At 37.7% G+C, this 18,146-nt stretch overlaps 1 protein-coding gene across 11 annotated transcripts in view; it reads left to right on the top strand.

Annotated features, from left to right (window-relative positions):
* Positions 1 to 18,146, top strand: part of LOC122564877 (disabled homolog 2-interacting protein-like) — a 684,630-nt gene that overhangs the window by 633,505 nt on the left and 32,979 nt on the right. For all 11 annotated transcript variants that reach the window (XM_043720268.1, XM_043720274.1, XM_043720269.1 and 8 more), the window contains 3 exons: positions 1,371 to 1,572; positions 7,904 to 8,085; positions 13,565 to 14,435. In XM_043720268.1, coding sequence (XP_043576203.1) covers positions 1,371 to 1,572; positions 7,904 to 8,085; positions 13,565 to 14,435 — 1,255 coding nt within the window. The remainder of the gene's footprint in view (positions 1 to 1,370; positions 1,573 to 7,903; positions 8,086 to 13,564; positions 14,436 to 18,146) is intronic.

The following is an 18,146-nucleotide window of genomic DNA, read 5'->3' as shown; positions in this document are numbered from 1 at the left end:
AATGACACTATACAGCTATAAATACAAGCTCAAATAGGTGACATTCTCATGTAATAAGTCATGGTTTAAATTTCATTTAATTTTTGAACTTTAGATTTGCTCCATTACAGAAACATTTGGTGTACATAGTAGGGTTGCTTTACAAGTTCCTCAATGTTACACAATCACATTTAAAGTTTTACTCACCTGAAATAATTAAATTTTTGACTTTGCTTCACTGTATCCCTGAGGGTAGTTTCTATGGTGTGGGGCAGAATGCAGATAGTTCTTCTGTATGTTTTTATTGTTCATGTCATTTTGCTATCTCTGTGTCTCATTGTCTTGGGTTAAATGGTGTGCCAAGGGTTAAGATTGTCTACTTCTGGAAATTGTTTCCTTCAACTGTTGCCCAAAGCTGCTGATACACTATCTGTGCCTGTCATTAACTAACCTTTGAACAGCACCAGAAAGTATTGCCCAAAATTGGTGAACTAGCCCTTTACTTTAAAACAAACAAAAAAAAAATGTTTTTCCGTGAATCAAAGCAAAGTAAGAAAATCCATCAGTCAAAAAAAAATCAGGAGAGCAACCAATCTGCTCAAACTATTAAAACCCTAGACCAGCAATGTTAGGCTTCATTAGCAGATTCATCATTTGATAACTGTTAGAATTGAGGAAGGCGGGGGAAGAAAAAAAAGACTCCATTTTGTTTCATGGCAATGCCGTATGAATATCTGAATTAATAAACCATTATCAAAGTCCAGTTTCTTCTCCTTTTTATACTCTCCCTTCCTACCCCCATTTTCAAGTGCCCCCCTCTGTCACAACCCACCTGATGATCTCTTAGTTCCCCTTTCTCTTCACATCTTTGTCACACCATTTCTCTCCATTTCCTCAAACTTGAGAACTGAATGCCCGATTCAGCTGTTTTTACCAATTGGTATTTAAGTTTAAAAGGCTCTTTCCTGATTGTGTCAGTCACCACTGTCTTTTCATGTCTACCAAATAAGTAGGAGCAAATCATTGAACCTGTGTTCCTTCCTATGTGTAAAAGGTCCATTACAACAATGGAAGGATCAGTTCTGAATAATAGCCTGTAATCGAAATTGACTTTATTTACTTAAGGTGCTCCGTGAATTTGGTCAAATGTCTGTATTTTGAACATGTTTAAGATCTAAAGCTGAATTCTGAAGCTGGAATGCACAAATTTTGTCTTGCGTTCCCGTTATGAATAATCTAATTCAGTACTGAGTCACTTTCGGTTTACATTAGTGCATACAACAATAATATCCAAGAATGTCTTTGTTGATAGACTTATACAATGAGTTTTGTTGACATACTGATGTTATGAACAACAAATAAAACTTTGATTTTCATATCTCAACCAATAGGTTTGGTAGCAAAGAAGAGTATATGTCTTTCATGAATCAGTTCCTTGAACATGAGTGGACCAACATGCAGCGATTCTTACTGGAAATTTCCAATCCAGAAACCATTTCAAATACGGCGGGATTTGAGGGTTACATTGATCTGGGCCGAGAACTCTCCACCCTACATTCACTGCTCTGGGAAGTGGTTTCGCAAATGGAGCAGGTGTACTTTCAAGTCTTTAATTCAAATAACGGTATCTGCTGATTTAAGGTACAGATAACAACACATCAGAAGCATCCTAGGGAGTCTAAGATGGAGGACTGGAAAAATTTCTGGCTATAAAAGGCTGCTGCTTTTTTTTTGAGGTATTTTAGGTGTTGGAGGTGGTTTCCTTGAATTCGAGGAGTAGCAATTACTGTTTTATATATTGTTGCATTATTTTGGAACTTTGGGGGAAAAAAAGTCAAAACACCAAAACTTCTAAAAGGGAGAGAAACAGAGAAAGTCGGCACATGGTGAGGTCAGTGCACTGTGTGTGTGTGTGTGTGTGTGTGGAGGAGGGGAGAGAGAGAGAAACCCACACTGCTAACTGACACAGCAGTGAACCTGCGCAGTTACTGTCATTGCAGTTTGAATTCATGTATCGCTGGACATCGGAGTGTGTCTGGGAAAATTAACCAACATTAAAATTCACACCTAATCTTGGAGGAACCTGTTTGAGAGAGGTCACAGCACAAAAACAGACAAGTGAATAGTTTTAAGTGTGGCCTTACTGTAAGTCTCCGGTAGTGAGTAGAGTGTGGGTTCTTTCTTGATTATATGTTTTATTGAGATATGTCTCTTGATTAGACTTAAAAATATAAGCCTAAGTATTAATTTAGCCTGGAGCAGTGTTTTGTAGAGGAATAAGACCGTGCTATTTTCTGGGTCTGTAGTTGGAAGAAGCAGAAATGGCCTTTTAGTAGAGTGATATGGTCTTCTTGTCAGATGTAGGAGTTTAGGGAGAGTTTATGGGTTACTGAAGATTATATCTGCAATAAATGCCATTGGTTGTGAATCCTATCAGATCAAATGGATCGGTTGGAGACACAGAGAAAATGAGGCATTTACAAGAACAAGGGGATGTGATGGATGGCAGTTATAAGAAGGGAAAAAAGTTGCAGACACCGTCACATTGATGGGTTAACTCCAGGAAAAGTAAGAGAGGTAGGCAGGTAGTTTAGATCAGGTAATAACAATGACTGCAGATGCTGGAAACCAGATTCTAGATTAGAGTGGTGCTGGAAAAGCACAGCAGTTCAGGCAGAATCTGAGGAGCAGGAGGAGGATTGGAAACAGGCCCTTCGGCCCAACGAGTCCACACTGACCCTCCAAAGACTAACCCACCCAGACCCATTTCCCTCTGACTAACACACCTAACTCTATGAACAATTTAGCATGGCCAATTCACCTGACCTGCACATCTTTGGAATGTGGGAGGAAACTGGAGCACCCAGAGGAAACCCACGCAGGACATTTCTGTGGCCAGCAGCAAAAAAATCAAAATAGAGGGTTGCTTCCCTGGTGCCATGATCAAGGATGTCTGAGTGTGCAGAATGTTCTCAAGGGGAAGAGGGCACTTTGGAACCAACAACATAGGAAGGGAAAAGGTTGAGATTTTGAAGGGGGAATAAAGAGAGTTAAGCAGGAATTTAAAAAGGAGATCCTCAAGAGTAGTAATATCTGGATTACTCTCGGTGCTGCGAGCTAGTGAGGGTAGGAATAGGAAGATAGAGCAGATGAATGCATGGCTGAGGAGTTGGTGTATGGGAGAAGGATTCACAGTTCTAGATCATTTGCAATCTCTTCTGGGGTAGAAATGATGTGTACAAGAACAGCTGATTGCACCTGAATTGGAAGGGGACGAATATACTGGCAGGGAGATTTGCTAGAGCTGCTCAGGAGGATTTAAACTAGTAAGGTGGAGGGGGTGGGACTCAGGGAGATAGTGAGGAAAGAGATCAATCTGAAACTGGTAGTTGAGAAAAGGAGCGAACCAAACAATCAGGGCAAGCAGGTACAAAGCAGAGAACAAGGTAGGACTGATAAATTAAACTGCATTTATTTCAATGCAAGAGGCCTAACAGGGAGGGCAGATGAACGCAGGGCATGGTTAGGAACATGGGACTGGGATATCACAGCAATGACAGAAATGTGGCTCAGGGATGGACAGGACTGGCAACTTAATGTTCCAGGATACAAGTGCAACAGGAAGAACAGAAAGGGAGGCAAGAGAGGAGGGGGTGTCGCATTTTTGATAAGGGATAGCATTACAGCTGTGCTGTGGGAGGATATTCCCAGAAATTCATCCAGGGAAGTTATTTGGGTTGAACTGAGAACTAAGAAAAGGATGATCACCTTATATTATAGTCAGAGGGAAATTGCGAAGCAGACTTATAAGGAGATCTCTGTTGTCTGTAAGAATAATAGGGTAGTTATGGTCGGGGATTTTAACTTTCCAAACATAGACTGGGACTGCCATAGTGTTAAGGGTTTAGATGGAGAGGAATTTGTTAAGTGTGTACAAGAAAATGTTCTGATTCAGTATATGGATGTACCTACAAGAGAAGGTGCAAAATGTGACGTACTCTTGGGAGAGAAAAGACAGGGCAAGTGACTGAGGTGTCAGTGGGGGAGCAGCTTGGGGCCAGCAACCATAATTTTGTTAGTTTCAAAATAGTGATGGAAAAGGATAGACTGGATCTAAAAATTGAAGTTCTAAATGGATGAAGGCTAATTTTGATGGTATTAGGCAAGAACTTTCAAAAGTTGATCGGGGGGGTGGATATTCATAGTTAAAGGGATGGCTCGAAAATGGGAAGCCTTCAGAAGTGAGATAACAAGAGTCCAGAGATGGTTTATTCCTGTTAGGGTGAAAGGAAAGGCTGGTAGGTATAGGGAATGCTGGATGATGAAAGAAATTGAGGGTTTGGTTAAGAAAAAGAAAGAAGCATATGCCAGGTATAAACAAGATAGATCGAATGAATCCTTAGAAGAGTATAAAGGCAGTAGGAGTATGCTTAAGAGGGAAATCAGGAGGGGAAAAAGGGGACATGAGATAGCTTTGGCAAATAGAATTAAGGAGAATCCAAAGGGTTTTTACAAATACATTGAGGACAAACTGCTAACTAGGGAGAGAATAGGGCCCTTCAAAGATCAGCAAGGTGGCTTTTGTGTGGAGCTGCAGGAGATAGGGGAGATACTGAACGAGTAGTTTGCATCAGTATTTACTGTGGAAAAAGACATGGAATATATAGAATGTAGGGAAATAGATGGTGACTTCTTGAAAAATGTCCTTATTACAGAGGAGGAAGTGCTGGATGTCTTGAAACACACAAAAATGGATAAATCCCCAAGACCTGATCAGGTGTACACTGGAACTCTGTGAGAAGCTAAGGAAGTGATTGTTGGGACTCTTACTGAGATATTTGTATCCTCGATAGTCACACATGAGGTGCTAGAAGACTGGAAGTTGGCTAACGTGGTGTCACTGTTTAAGAACGGTGGTAAGGACAAGGCAGGGAACTATAGACCAGTGAGCCTGATGTCGGTAGTTGGAGGGAATCCCGATGGACAGGATGTACCATGTATTTGGAAAGGCAAGGACTGATTCGGGATAGTCAACATGGCTTTGTGCATGGGAAATCATGTCTCGCAAACTTGATTGAGTTTTTTGAGGAAGTAACAAAGAGGATTGATGAGGGCAGAGCAATGGACGTGATCTATATGGACTTTAGTAAGGTGTTCGACAAGGTTCTCCATGGGAGACTGGTGAGCAATGTCAGATCCCATGGAATACAGGGAGAATTAGCCATTTGGATACAGAACTGGCTCAAAGGTAGAAGACAGAGGGTGGTGGTGGAGGGTTGTTTTTCAGACTGGAGGCATGTGACCAGTGGAGTGCCGCAAGGATCGGAGCTGGGTCCACTATGTTTTGTCATTTATATAAATGATTTGGATGCGAGCATAAAAGGTATCCTTAATAAGTTTACAGATGACACCAAAATTGGAGGTGTAGTGGATAGCGAAGATTGTTACAACGGGATCTTGATCAGATGGGCCAAAGAGCTAAGGAGTGGCAGGTGGAGTTTAATTTAGATAAATGCGAGGTGGTGCATTTTGGGAAAGCAAATCTTAGCAGGACTTTTACACTTAATGATAAGGTCTGAGGGAGTGATGCTGGACAAGGAGACCTTGGAGTGCAGGTTCATAAGTCCTTGAAAGTGGAGTCCCAAGTAGATAGGGTAGTGAAGAAGGTGTTTGGTATGCTTTCCTTTATTGGTCAGAGTATTGAGCACAGGAGTTGGGAGGTCATGTTGTGGCTGTACAGGACATTGGTTAGGCCACTTTTGGAATATTGCGTTCAATTCTGGTCTCTCTCCTATTGGAAGGATGTTGTAAAACCTGGAAGGGTTCAGAAAAGATTTCCAAGGATGATGATAGGGTTGGAGGATTTGAGCTTTGGGGAGGGATTGAACAGGCTGGGGCTGTTTTCCCTGGAGCATTGGAGGTTATATAGAGGTTTATAAAATCATGAGGGGCATGGATAGAATAAATAGACAAAGTCTCTTCCCTGGTGGAGGGAGTCCAGAACTAGAGGGCATAGGTTTAGGGTGAGAGGGGAAAGATATAAAAGAGACCTAAGGGGCAACTCTTTCACACAGAGGGTGGTACGTGTATTGAATGAGCTGCCAGAGGAAGTGATGGAGACTTGTTTGATTGCAGTATTCAAAAGGCATCTGGATGGGTATATGAATAGGAATGGTTTGGAGGGATATGGGCCGGATGCTGGCAGGTGGGACTAGATTGGGTTGGGATATCTGGTTGGCATCGACGAGTTGGACTGAAGGTTCTGTTTCCGTGCTGTACATCTCTATGACTCCATAATTGACATTGGATTTGATGATTAGTTCTATGCTTTGTATTGTGAGGTTTTGTTTACATGGCATCAGACACTCATTATGCTCTGTATTTGTCTTGAATAAATCAATATATTGTACAGTTTGTATTTAGATACTAATCCATCTCCAATTCCACTGGCAAGGACAGAAACTTGGATCAAATGTAAGGCGGACTGAGGAAGTGGTGGCTAATTGAAGAAGGATGTGCAGCTGTTTTGAAGTTTCCTATTTTAAAATCTTACAGTTGTGTTACAATATTGGATCTGGAACAGCCAGAGCTGAGATGCTGCAAAGCTTCTACTTGGCAGGAGTGTGTCATTATTGTGTCATGTGTTTAACAGCTAATTTTTATTATAAATTTGGAAGTGGAAACTTAGTTGGCAAGAAGGGCCCACAGACTTGATTTATTAACGTGGTTTGAAAGGCATCACAAAGGTTTAGCTTAATAGTAGTGATCAGAAATCAGGCAAAATTTAACTTTGAATTGTTGGGGCAATTTCCGTCAAAAACATGGGGCACGTATGGTTTACTTGTTTTTGAGATGTATCAAAACTATGGAAATTTCCATAAGAGATACAAAAAGTAACTCCACTAGGAATTTTGGTAAAGTTGAATGTAGAATTCAGTGAATGTATTTTAAAGTGGTTACTTTGTTTATAAGTTCTTCACTTTTAATTTCAATATTAACCTACTGCATTTTCTAAATTATTGTCAAACCATTAAAAACAAAACCTGTCACTCACTTGAATTAAAGATATAGGTAGTTCCCCAAGACTCTGTTCTCTGCATATTTAATTTTCAAGCTTAATTTCCAAAAGAATTGCACGAGAGATGAGATTATAAAGGTAGGATAGAGAATTTCATATGCTAATGTTTCAAAGATTCAAGAAGAAATGAATAAGCAAAAATTTGTTGGAAAGGGAGTGTAGAAAGATATTGAAAAAGTATCTCCATTTACAGCAGAAAGAGATGCATATCATGTTTAGCCTTCACCAGATCTACATATTCAAATAATCTGAAATGCACAATAAAAGGCAGCTAAAGATAATATTGCTAAGGAAAGCCTTAATGAAGATAAAAAAGAAATAGACATTTTACAGCAAGTTAGATATTAATAGAAGACTGCTGAGATAAATGAGGTGAGGTGATAAAGGCTAAAACTATCAACTAAATGCCGCTTTTCCCCTGTTGAAAAAAATATAGAAACTGGATCCTCTTCAACAGGATATCAACTTCTACCAAACCCAGACAGCATAACATTCTGCTATAGCTTCATGCTTCCCAAGATGTAATTGTTTGCCCTTACTCATATTAAAAAGGAAATCTGTCTTGTTTATCTAATCCTCAAGTCAGTCAGAACTTTGAATACATGAGTTTAGATGAGGATTTCTGTTTCTCTGATTTGTGTGTCCTTTCCTTAGAACACATATTTCCTTTTTATATCACCATACTTACTTTATTCATACAATTGAGGTTGCGTATGCAGTTATATATCATTCATTACTCAAATTATTGGTTTGGCAACCTCATGAACTTAATTCTTTAATACGCATTTCAATAAATCACTTGCACACATGTTTGTGTTCTATAAAGATGAATGTTTATTTCTACAGGCAACTTCAACAAAGCTTGGCCCCTTGCCTCGCATTTTAAGAGATGTCAACACTGTGCTGACCAACCCAGGAGCTGTACCTGTGCCAACGACCTCTGACCCATGCACCTCAACACCAAATCCCTCCAATAGCAGCATATCGTCAGGCCTGCAGAAGATGGTGATAGATAATGAATTTAGTGGGTAAGTGTAAACATAATTGCAGTTTATTGTAGCTGCCATTTTGTAGTTAATCTCAACCGTTCACTCTCAAATTATTAAAATAATGTAACAAAGATTGCTAGGAGAAATTTAGCTGAAACAATTTAAATTGACAATATGGCATTTGTACTTGTTATTCTTTAGTTGCTTTTCTGTAGGAAAAACAGTAATAATGAGTTAGAAATTTATTTCAAGTATTACCTTAATGATTTAGCCTCTTGATTGTAAACTTAGAACCTTCAAACTGTTTGTTCGATTCTCCACTTTGTAGTTTTTGCTGATAATGATCCACCCTGTGTTTAAGAAAAAACTTCTTTTCAAAATGTCCTTTAAAATTGAGGCTGATATAGTGTGCAGTTCTGAGGTAGAAGTCCTTATTTTAGGTACAGAAAACCCAAATCAAGACTATAAATATATTTAAAACACAACCAACATTTATTTTAAATCAATTCTTATAGTCTAATAATAAATGCTTCAAAAATTCTAGGACTACTCAGCAGGTCCATCAACATTCCAAACAAGAATAGATTTGTTAACATTTCAGGTGCAGACCCATATTTTAATGTATTTTCTTTCTTTTTGCATTTGCTGTTTTTATTTCAGATTTTCTGCACTTGCTGTAACTTATGTTGATTTAAATATGGAAGCTACAGGATAAGAACTGTTTATGGCCTTGCACACTCCTGACAAGCCAAAGTTATCACTTAAATAAGTGGGAATTATAAGAGACTTCCCATCATCAGGAATCTTTCAAACAAATGGCTTTGCTGAGAAATAATTGCACATCAGGTTCATGCAACTGTAAACTGAATTCTCAGAAGGCAAGAGACATTTAAATTTAAATAAAATACTTGAAAACTGCATGAAATACACCTTAGAGAAGAAGGCATATGGAAAGAGAGGTGAAAAGCATTTCTGGAAGGAATTCCAAAGAAATGAGAAGAGTTTTACAAATTCTCTTATTTAGCAATTAGCCTTTCTCTGTTGTTCCAATACAGTGTGCAAGGTATGTTTTTTTCCTTCACTGTTGTCAGTGGGGAATGGAGAGAGAGGGTAAAATTGACAAATGTGCACTCAACCTTTAAGCTAACATTAGGCTTTCGCTCCATTTCTCTGCTTGTTTTTTTTAAACGAGAAAGGTTCTTGACTGACCTATTCAAGTTTTTCTTCTCACTTCACAGACACATTTGCTGAGTGTGGATTCTAACGGTTACAAATAGAAGCCTTTGACAACACAATAAAGCAAGTGATTTTCCAGTCACAGTGACATTTTCAAATCAGGGTGCACTTTTTGAGTGCTTCTTAAAAACAATTTCTAAGACCTCTTGTTTTGTGGTGAGTGGTATTTGCGGGATTGCGGGCAGCTGGAATATGAATTTTAACCAATGGAATATTTTTCATAGGCTTACAGATCCTGCACTTTCCATTTTTTTTCCTCATGTAAAACAACTACTTTTTGATAATTAGTTGCTCCCTTCTTTTCATTAAAGGTAAGGCCATAAGTTAAAATGTAAACATCCTAACATCACATAAGGTGGTGGGGAAGGTTTCCATTAGTGTCAGCATTTAATGCCTTAATCATGAAGACAACATTCAAATTTTTAGTAGTTTGGCTTCTTTTGTATTGATTACCAAATGATCACATTTAGTAATAATGGTTTACTTTCGTTGGAATTTTTTTTTACTTTTTACAAATTGAAGATAAAAATCAAACCAAATTTCTTCCCTTCCCATTGGTTGGGTTCAAGTTTGAGATTGTAGCTGTCCTTGAGTAATCATGAAATGACACTGCAATTGGCCTGTGTGCATGTTGGTTAAGGAAGCTTCTTAATCCTGATCACCAGCCAATGAAAAGTATACGATAGAGCATCAGATAAGGAGGGTTCAAGATTGAGCACAATACCACTCCTGGTTGAAAATCCTACCCTCAACCATTTTCTGGGCTTATGGATGAAATGCAGTTACACAAATGAGATGGCAGAGGATGATTGCTTCCCATGGCACCTTATATCAATGAAGAACTTTGTACAAACATAGAAATTAAGAGCAGGGGTAGGCCATTCAGGCCTGCTCTGACATTCAGTAAGATCATGGCTGATCTAATTGAAACCTGAAATCTACATTCTTGCATAACCATGACAAACTTTCACCATTCTGCTTGACATCTATCTACTTCTGCTTCAACTATATTTGCAGGAAGAGAGTTCCAAAACACCTATGACCCTTGAAAGCATTTCATCTAATCTCCAATTTTAATGGGTGACTCCCTCTGCATCGCAGAGCTGTACAATTTACATCTCACCATTTATAATGTTTCTTTATGCTTCTTACCAAATGGATAATTCCATTCTTTCCCACATTTTTCCACATCTCTGCCCATTTATTTCACCTATCTATATCTTTTTGTAACCTGTGTCCTCTTCATGACCTACTGTCCTACCTTTCATTGGTTATCAGCAAATTTCACAACCACTACTTTCCATCCCTTCATCTAAATCATTTATATAAATTGTAAATAGTTAAAGTACCAGCACCAATCTCATTGGTGCACTATCTTTACATTTTCCTCCTCCTCGGATGCTGCCTGACCTGCTGTGCTTTTCCAGCACCACTCTAATCTAGACTCTAATCTCCAGCATCTGCAGTCCTTACTTTTGTCTACTCTTTACATTTTGCCAATTTGAAAAAGACTCATAGATACCTAGTCTCTGCTTCTGGTTAGCTAAGCTTCTGTCAATGCCAAATTCTACCCTCACCCCATGATATTTGATTTTCCAGAATAACCTTTGATGGGATACTTCATCAAATGATTTCTAGTTCACTGTTTTAGTTATCTCCTCAAAAAACTCTAATATATTGGTCAAATGTCATTTCCTTTAATAAAACCATGCTAACTCTACTTGATTACTTTGAACTTATCAAAGTGACCTGCTACCTTTTTAGTAATAGCTTCTAACATTTTCCCTCTAACAGATGTTAAGCTAATTGGCCTACAGTTTTCTATTTTGTCTCCCTCATTTTTTTTTGAAAAGTTGTTATATTTGCGATCTTCCTCAAATTCAGGGGGTTCTGGAAAATTAAACCCAATGTATCAAATATCTCACTAGCCACTTATTTTAAGACTTATTTTAAGCCCTCTGCTCCAATAACTTACTCAATGCCACTTCTTTGGTGATTGTGATTTTCCTGAGTTCCTGCCTCCCTTCCAGTTTTTGATTTATCACTGTTTCTGGGATATTACCTATATACACTCTAGTAAAGACTGGTACAAAGTATCTGTGAATTATTCTCATTTCCTTATCTTCCATTATTAATTTTCTGAATTCACTTTTTGTAGGTTCAATGCTCACTTTGTTAACTCTTCAATACTTGTATTATTTCTTACAATCTGATTTTGTAATCTGTCTAGTTTTCTTGTGTTCTCCCCTTTTTTCTTCTTTATTAATCTTTGGTCATTCTTTGTAGTTTATACTCTGTCCAATATTCTGACCGCCATTTTTCTTAGCACCAAGCTAAAATTTTTAAAAATGAGTAATCATTAAAGTTTCTAGTTAGCCATGGATGGTGGGTTCTGATTTGTTGTAATATATTTCTTCTGTGTATTCAGAAATGTCCCCTTAGAGTTACTGCCTCTCTACTGTCCTATCCTTTTACCGAATTTGTCAATTCATTTTTTTCCAGCTTTACTTTCATGCCTTCATATTTCCCATACTTACATTTTTAAAAAGTCTCAAAACCCACTGCTGTCTCTCTTGACTTAAATATAAAGTTCATTCATATTATGCTTGCCACTATGTAGAGGTGCCTTCACTATGACATCATTAATCAATCCTATTTCATTGCAAAGTACCAGATATAGCATATCTGTTCGGTGATTGGCTTCAGGACATGCTGTTCTAAGAAGGTACTCTGAAAACACTCTATGAACTCACCAACTTTCTTGTCGATGTGCAGATTAAAGTCACCAATGATTATCACCATACCTCTCTTCCTTTATGCTCCACCTTACCATGTGGTTACTGACCTGGGGCCTGTATACCACGTCCACAGTGATTTCTTGCCTTCTTCACCTCTACCAAAATGGTTTCAACAATCTGAATTTGGCTTATCCCTCGACTATACTAATACCATCATTAACTAACAGAGCCATGCTCCAACTTTTTCCTATTTTTCTTTCATTCTTAAATATTTTATACTGTCAAAACTCACATCCTAATCCATATCATTCTGCAATCATGTTTCTGTAATCCTATGATCTTACTACTTCATTTCTATTTGCACTCTGTTTATCTGTTTTGTTTGAATGTTGTGTGCAGTCTTTAGCTTGATCCGTTTCTGTCACAATCTGTTTATAATTTCCCATATTAATAAGACTTTGTATCTTTGAATCACCATATCTTCTCAAATTTGATTTCTTGCTTCAACTATGTAGTTTAAAAATCTGCTCAATTTCCTTTGTTTTGCATTCAGCAACAACACTGGCCACGTTATGGTTCAGGCAGACATCCAGCACTGACACTCAGTAGCAGCGGTACCACTTACAAGATGCACTGCAGAAATTCACTAAGAATCCTTGAACAGCAATTTCTAATATAATAAGCATTAGTTACTGACCAAATAACCTTTCTTCTCCTGTAACAGAGTAAGAATCAATCCCTGAGGCTGAAAACTGTTTAGGAAATGTTAAAAACAACAGAGTACTTGTCACATACTGCCTTTTCCTCTTAATCAGTTTACTTGGACACCCTACTACAAGTTACATTCAACTCCAACATTGCACTAAGTCAGCCAATTTGTATTCTCCTAAGACAAAAGTCCATCTGAGTCACTTAATGAGGATCCAGTTTCAGCTGCTACTTAATTCTGTGGTTCTTCCACTGGAAGCCTTGTAAAACCCAGCTTAAGGTTGGCAACTAAGAATGTAAACTGTAGATTTCAGTTCAACATCAATAACAAGCTAAATTAGATTTTCTCAAAATAAAAACTTATTGTTTTTATCCAACAACTATATACACTTGGCAAAAGAACTGAGAAAATTTCCAAAAGAAAAATGAGTTCTTGCATATTTAGGCCTAATTGATTCTTAAAAATAGTTTAAAATCAATTACAGGAAACAACTGTTTTTTTGAAAATTGCTAAAAATCTAGCCTGCCATTTAACCATAAACCTTTGAAAGTAGCAACAAGAAAGTGAAATGTATGAAATTATTGAAAAAAATAGTTTTCACTGTTCCCAGATAAATAAATTGATGTTGAAAACTTAGCTTTCTGGTGGATACACAAGAATGTAAGTAAGATAGAAGTCATTTTTTCCAAAATGTTGTTCCTTTTTTCTGTATGTTTTAAGCTAACTTTTTTAAAAAATAAGTTAAGCAAAGTAATGTATATGGTTAATTAACTAATTCAACAAAAAAAATCAATTAAAGAAACTCCATATGTTTTCTGATTTCTTCCCCTTTCAGTTTATTAGATTGTACAAGGTTACCATCTCCTACCCCAGAAAACAAGGACTTGTTTTTTGTCACAAAGTCCTCTGCAGTACAGCCATCCCCTGCTCGCAGCTCAAGCTATTCCGAAGCCAATGAAGCAGAGCAACAAATGCCAAATGGTAACAAGAGCATATCAATGGTTGATTTGCAAGAGAACCGCAGTTTGGACAGTACAACAAGTGCTCCCAATACAGGTGATTCCCTAAATGACAGTCAAGGATCCAGTGGGCATTTACAGACAATGTGGCCTCCAAGACCTCCTCAAAATGCAGCGTCAACTGGGGTTGGGAATGTAGGACGTAAGCCTGGACAAACAGCAAGCACACCTAATGCAGATGGCACACCAGGAAGACCACAACTTCTGGCACCATTATCTTTCCAAAACCCAGTGTACCAGATGGCAGCAGGTATTCTAGTTTCACCACGTGGAGTGGCAGACTCAGGATCAGAATGCCTCAGCTCTATTAGCTCCCACAGCAATAATGAAGAACTGACAGCCAACAAATCCACTTTTCTTAGCCATACAAGCACAGAAGACTTTACCAGGCGTTCTGGAGAATTCACAAGAAGACAGCTTTCCTTAACAGAGAAGGTTCCTCAGAATGTAGTACCACGTCAGAACAGTGCAGGCCCACAACGCCGAATAGACCAACCTCCACCAACAGCTAGAGGCAGGACACCACCAGCCTTATTATTCAACCCCCCTCAGTATCCAAGGCCTTCCAGTGGAGGTATTACACCATCCTCATCAGAATGGCCAAGCACTGGCACAAAGCTGCGGCAGCAATCATCATCTTCTAAAGGGGACAGTCCTGAAATGAAACAACGCACAATACAAAAACAGGTCAGTGGCTTTATCATCAATAAGTAACTATATTTTGAGGAATGTAAATATAGGTTTAGAATTAAGTTGTTGTTGTTGTGCTATATTAACATCTTAAAAACAATCAGTTTAAAGATGCAATGAAAGGAGTAGCTCCATAACACTTGTAATAAAGCACTGGCTTTCCAGTAAAAGCATGTTAGACCAAGGTTTGACCTTCACTGTCATTCTTACATTGCTCAAAGATTCTGTTACCTTTTGCCGAGCAATATTATCAACATTGATCTATATATGGATAAACACAAATTTGCATTATGTCACTTGCGCGTGCATTACTGAAAAGAGAAACTGGAGGAGATATAATTCACCTTGCAAAGTCTACATTTTATAATATAGACATATTTATAGCCGTATGTGTTTTGGCATTTATTTTGCAAGTTAAGTTTGTGAGATATATATTGATCAAACAAGCACTGCCATACAAACTGATAAGTCACAGGAAATGTATCAATGTTACAATCAACAGATTTATATTCCCTCTAGTTTTAAGACCATGGAGAATGTGTCCTTCATTCTGTTTGCTACACAGATCTAATAAAATGATCTGAAACACTGCACATGATACTTTTACTCTATTAACTACTTACAACTTAGAGGATATTGTAAAATCCAGTTTCAACTAAACTTTTGGTCATTTCTCTTAAAATGTCCTTTGGCTCAGTACTCATATTTTTGCATTATACCTCTGCAAAGAGTTTAGGAACAGTTTCCCAGGATAAACGTGCTGTGTAAATGCAGGCTGTCAACTTCAAGCTTTGGGCCTGAATGAGACCACGGAAATGTGTGACACAAGATCTTCTGGCTGTTGATTTAACAATTGAGGTTTGGCAATGAATTTGACTTTCATTGTAATTACATGAGTGAGGGTACCGATCAAGCTATTCACCAATGACGTAGAAATCGAATTTGTAGCAAATCAATAGGTCGCAGTCCAGTCAGATAAAGTGAGCATAACGCACCCGAATGTATCAAATAACCACAGCACCCTACATCTGAGATTGAAGAAACTCAAATAATATTTATAACGTGCAGGGGTTAAAGATTACAAATTGATAATTCACTAATGTTTCAGAAACAATGATGACTAAACAAAAGCCAAGTATTCTGGTTATGTTGCTGGGATTATTGAAAGTAAAATCAAAGAACTGTATTTGGGGCATATCCTGCTTTGGTTCATTTAGCTTTTAAGTATTGCAACACTGTTTGTCATCTATCTGTAGTGAAAAGTGTGGCACTTGAAAAGCGCAGCAGGTCAAGCAGCATCCGAAGAGCAGGAGAATCAACGTTTCAGGCATAAGCCCTGAAGTCATTCCTGATGCAGGGCTTATGCGCGAAATGTTGGCTGTCCTGCTCTTCAGATGCTGCCTGACCTGCTGTGCTTTTCCAGCACCAGACTTTTCAACTCTGACCTCCAGCATCTGCAGTCCTCACTTTCTCCCACCCATCTGTGATGGCAAATATCTAGGTTCTAGAAAAGATACAGTATTCTTTGCAGCTTTAGAGAACAGAGTTGATTTTTTTTTGGGAAACACCGGGTTGAAAGGGATATGATTGAGACATCGACCAGAATTTTGTGGGGCTAAGATGACCCTGTTCATTAGACAAATCCAGAGAATTGGCAACTGTTCAGCCCTAGCAGTGACCCAGGACTGCTGATAAGTGAGTGAGTTCAGAGGTCACTGAAGTGAATCAAACAGGCCCTGGCAAGGTAGGGTAGGAGGGAACTTGGGGGAATAGGGCGTCTATTGTGTTATCTGCACTAAGTATTAACAGGCCTTATTACCATTTTATTTTTAACTATAGTGGAGTGAAATGAAATAGTCATTGCTTGGAATGTGAACACATTCAACCAATATAGAATCCCTGATGTACTGAAGCATTAATAATGCAGAATGCAAGATTTATTTCCAAAAGCTCTCAACCTGTTCTAAGTAATCATAGTTTGAGTTGTGATTTTTCAAATACTATAAATTTACTTCATAATTCTTCAATGAAGGAAGATTAAAGCAATTTCATCATTACTTACATGAAACCTCATAATTTCAATGGAGCTTACAACTGACAAATTAATTTTTAAAACTTTCAAACAAATTAGTTTTCACTCAGAATGTACTATCCAAGTGAAAGAAATGCGACTGTTACAAATACATCTAAGACTAGAGGTTGGATTAGCAATTACTAGACTTATTTTCAGATTCAAATGTTACAACTCTCAACATTAATATGCTGCCTAATTCTAACTGCTTCTGCTCAGCATATCAAAAATTAATTGTCAAATGGAAAAATGACCCCATGAATTCTAAATATTACCATTTGCTCCTTCGGCGATGTTAAATAAAATCCTGAATTTCTGGTTAACTAAGGGCCTCTGTCAGATTCATTTTTACACTATAGTTGGTTCTATTATTCAGTGTGTTTCTTCAACACAAATTGTCTATAACGCAATTGAAGAATTTAGACCATTATTTGTAGAATGCAAATTTTCCTTACCTATTTTGGCTATAATATGATTCAGCCCATTGGTTTAAATAGTGCTGCTATTATGCAATTTTCTTGCAAAGCAGGATCACATGAAAATGGAACTATCGCATGAAATCAGACCAGACTGTATATCCTTTTCCAGCATTCATTCATAATTGGAAGTTCTTAAATCTTCTGACAGTATTTTATACAGTTCATCAAATTTGAACATTTAACCTAAAGTATTGTTAAAAACCGATCAATATTATTTAAAGTTCAATTAAATAAAATGCATGTTTCTAAAATAATGTGGTTTGTGCTTTGTTTTAATCCATTTAAAAATTAAAGTTTTAAAACCTAATTTGTTTAAGTAGGAATTATGATGTACAGTATTTGAGAAGCACAGAGTCTTACTTCAGGCAATCCATGCAAACTCAATCTTAATACTGTGCTGATCATGCATGCAGTTCAAGAATAGGTGACCTAACTGAACATTTGGGTTTCTGCAAGCTTGCTTGTTAAATCACTGGTAATGCCTTGCCCACTGGCTATTTAGGGTATTAATATAATTTTTAGTATATCCCAGAATAAGTCAACTTGTTTCCATAAAGACAGTGTCCTTCTGCTGTCATTTTCAGCTTTCTTTTCCCTTTCAGGCTGATCACGGATGTGGTTGTAGGATAATAATTATGCCTATGTTCAAATGCATTTATTGCAAATGAAAAATTCAAATGAGATGGAACTTATTTCAAGTAAATAACTAGTATTTCAACCATAATACTGTCTGAATGAAACCAGAAGCTTTTAAATGCTAAGATTAAGCTAATTTAACTTCATGTACAATATATTAAAGGTAGGAAATAAAAATTGTAATTTTTATTTGACTTCTAATTGTGATGGGAAGGAATTAAGTATAATCCCTAAAGTAGTCTAAAGTGTTCACCACAGACTTCACAGCCTCCTAATCAGAAGAAACACTTTATTACTACATATTATTGTTTGTCCATAATTGTTAACCATCAGAAGCTTTCATAGAGTGATAGAGATGTACAGCACGGAAACAGACCCTTTGGTCCAACTCATCCATGCCGACCAGATATCCTAACCTAATCTAGTCCCACCTGCCAGCACCTGACCCATATCCGTGTAAACACTTCCTACTCACATATCTATCCAGATACCTTTTATATGTTGCAATTACATCAGCCTCCA

Source organism: Chiloscyllium plagiosum, chromosome 30 (assembly GCF_004010195.1).
Source record: "Chiloscyllium plagiosum isolate BGI_BamShark_2017 chromosome 30, ASM401019v2, whole genome shotgun sequence".
Lineage (NCBI taxonomy): Eukaryota > Metazoa > Chordata > Chondrichthyes > Orectolobiformes > Hemiscylliidae > Chiloscyllium > Chiloscyllium plagiosum.
Note: the sequence above shows the minus strand (reverse complement) of the source record. Positions and strands in the feature narration are given on the sequence as shown.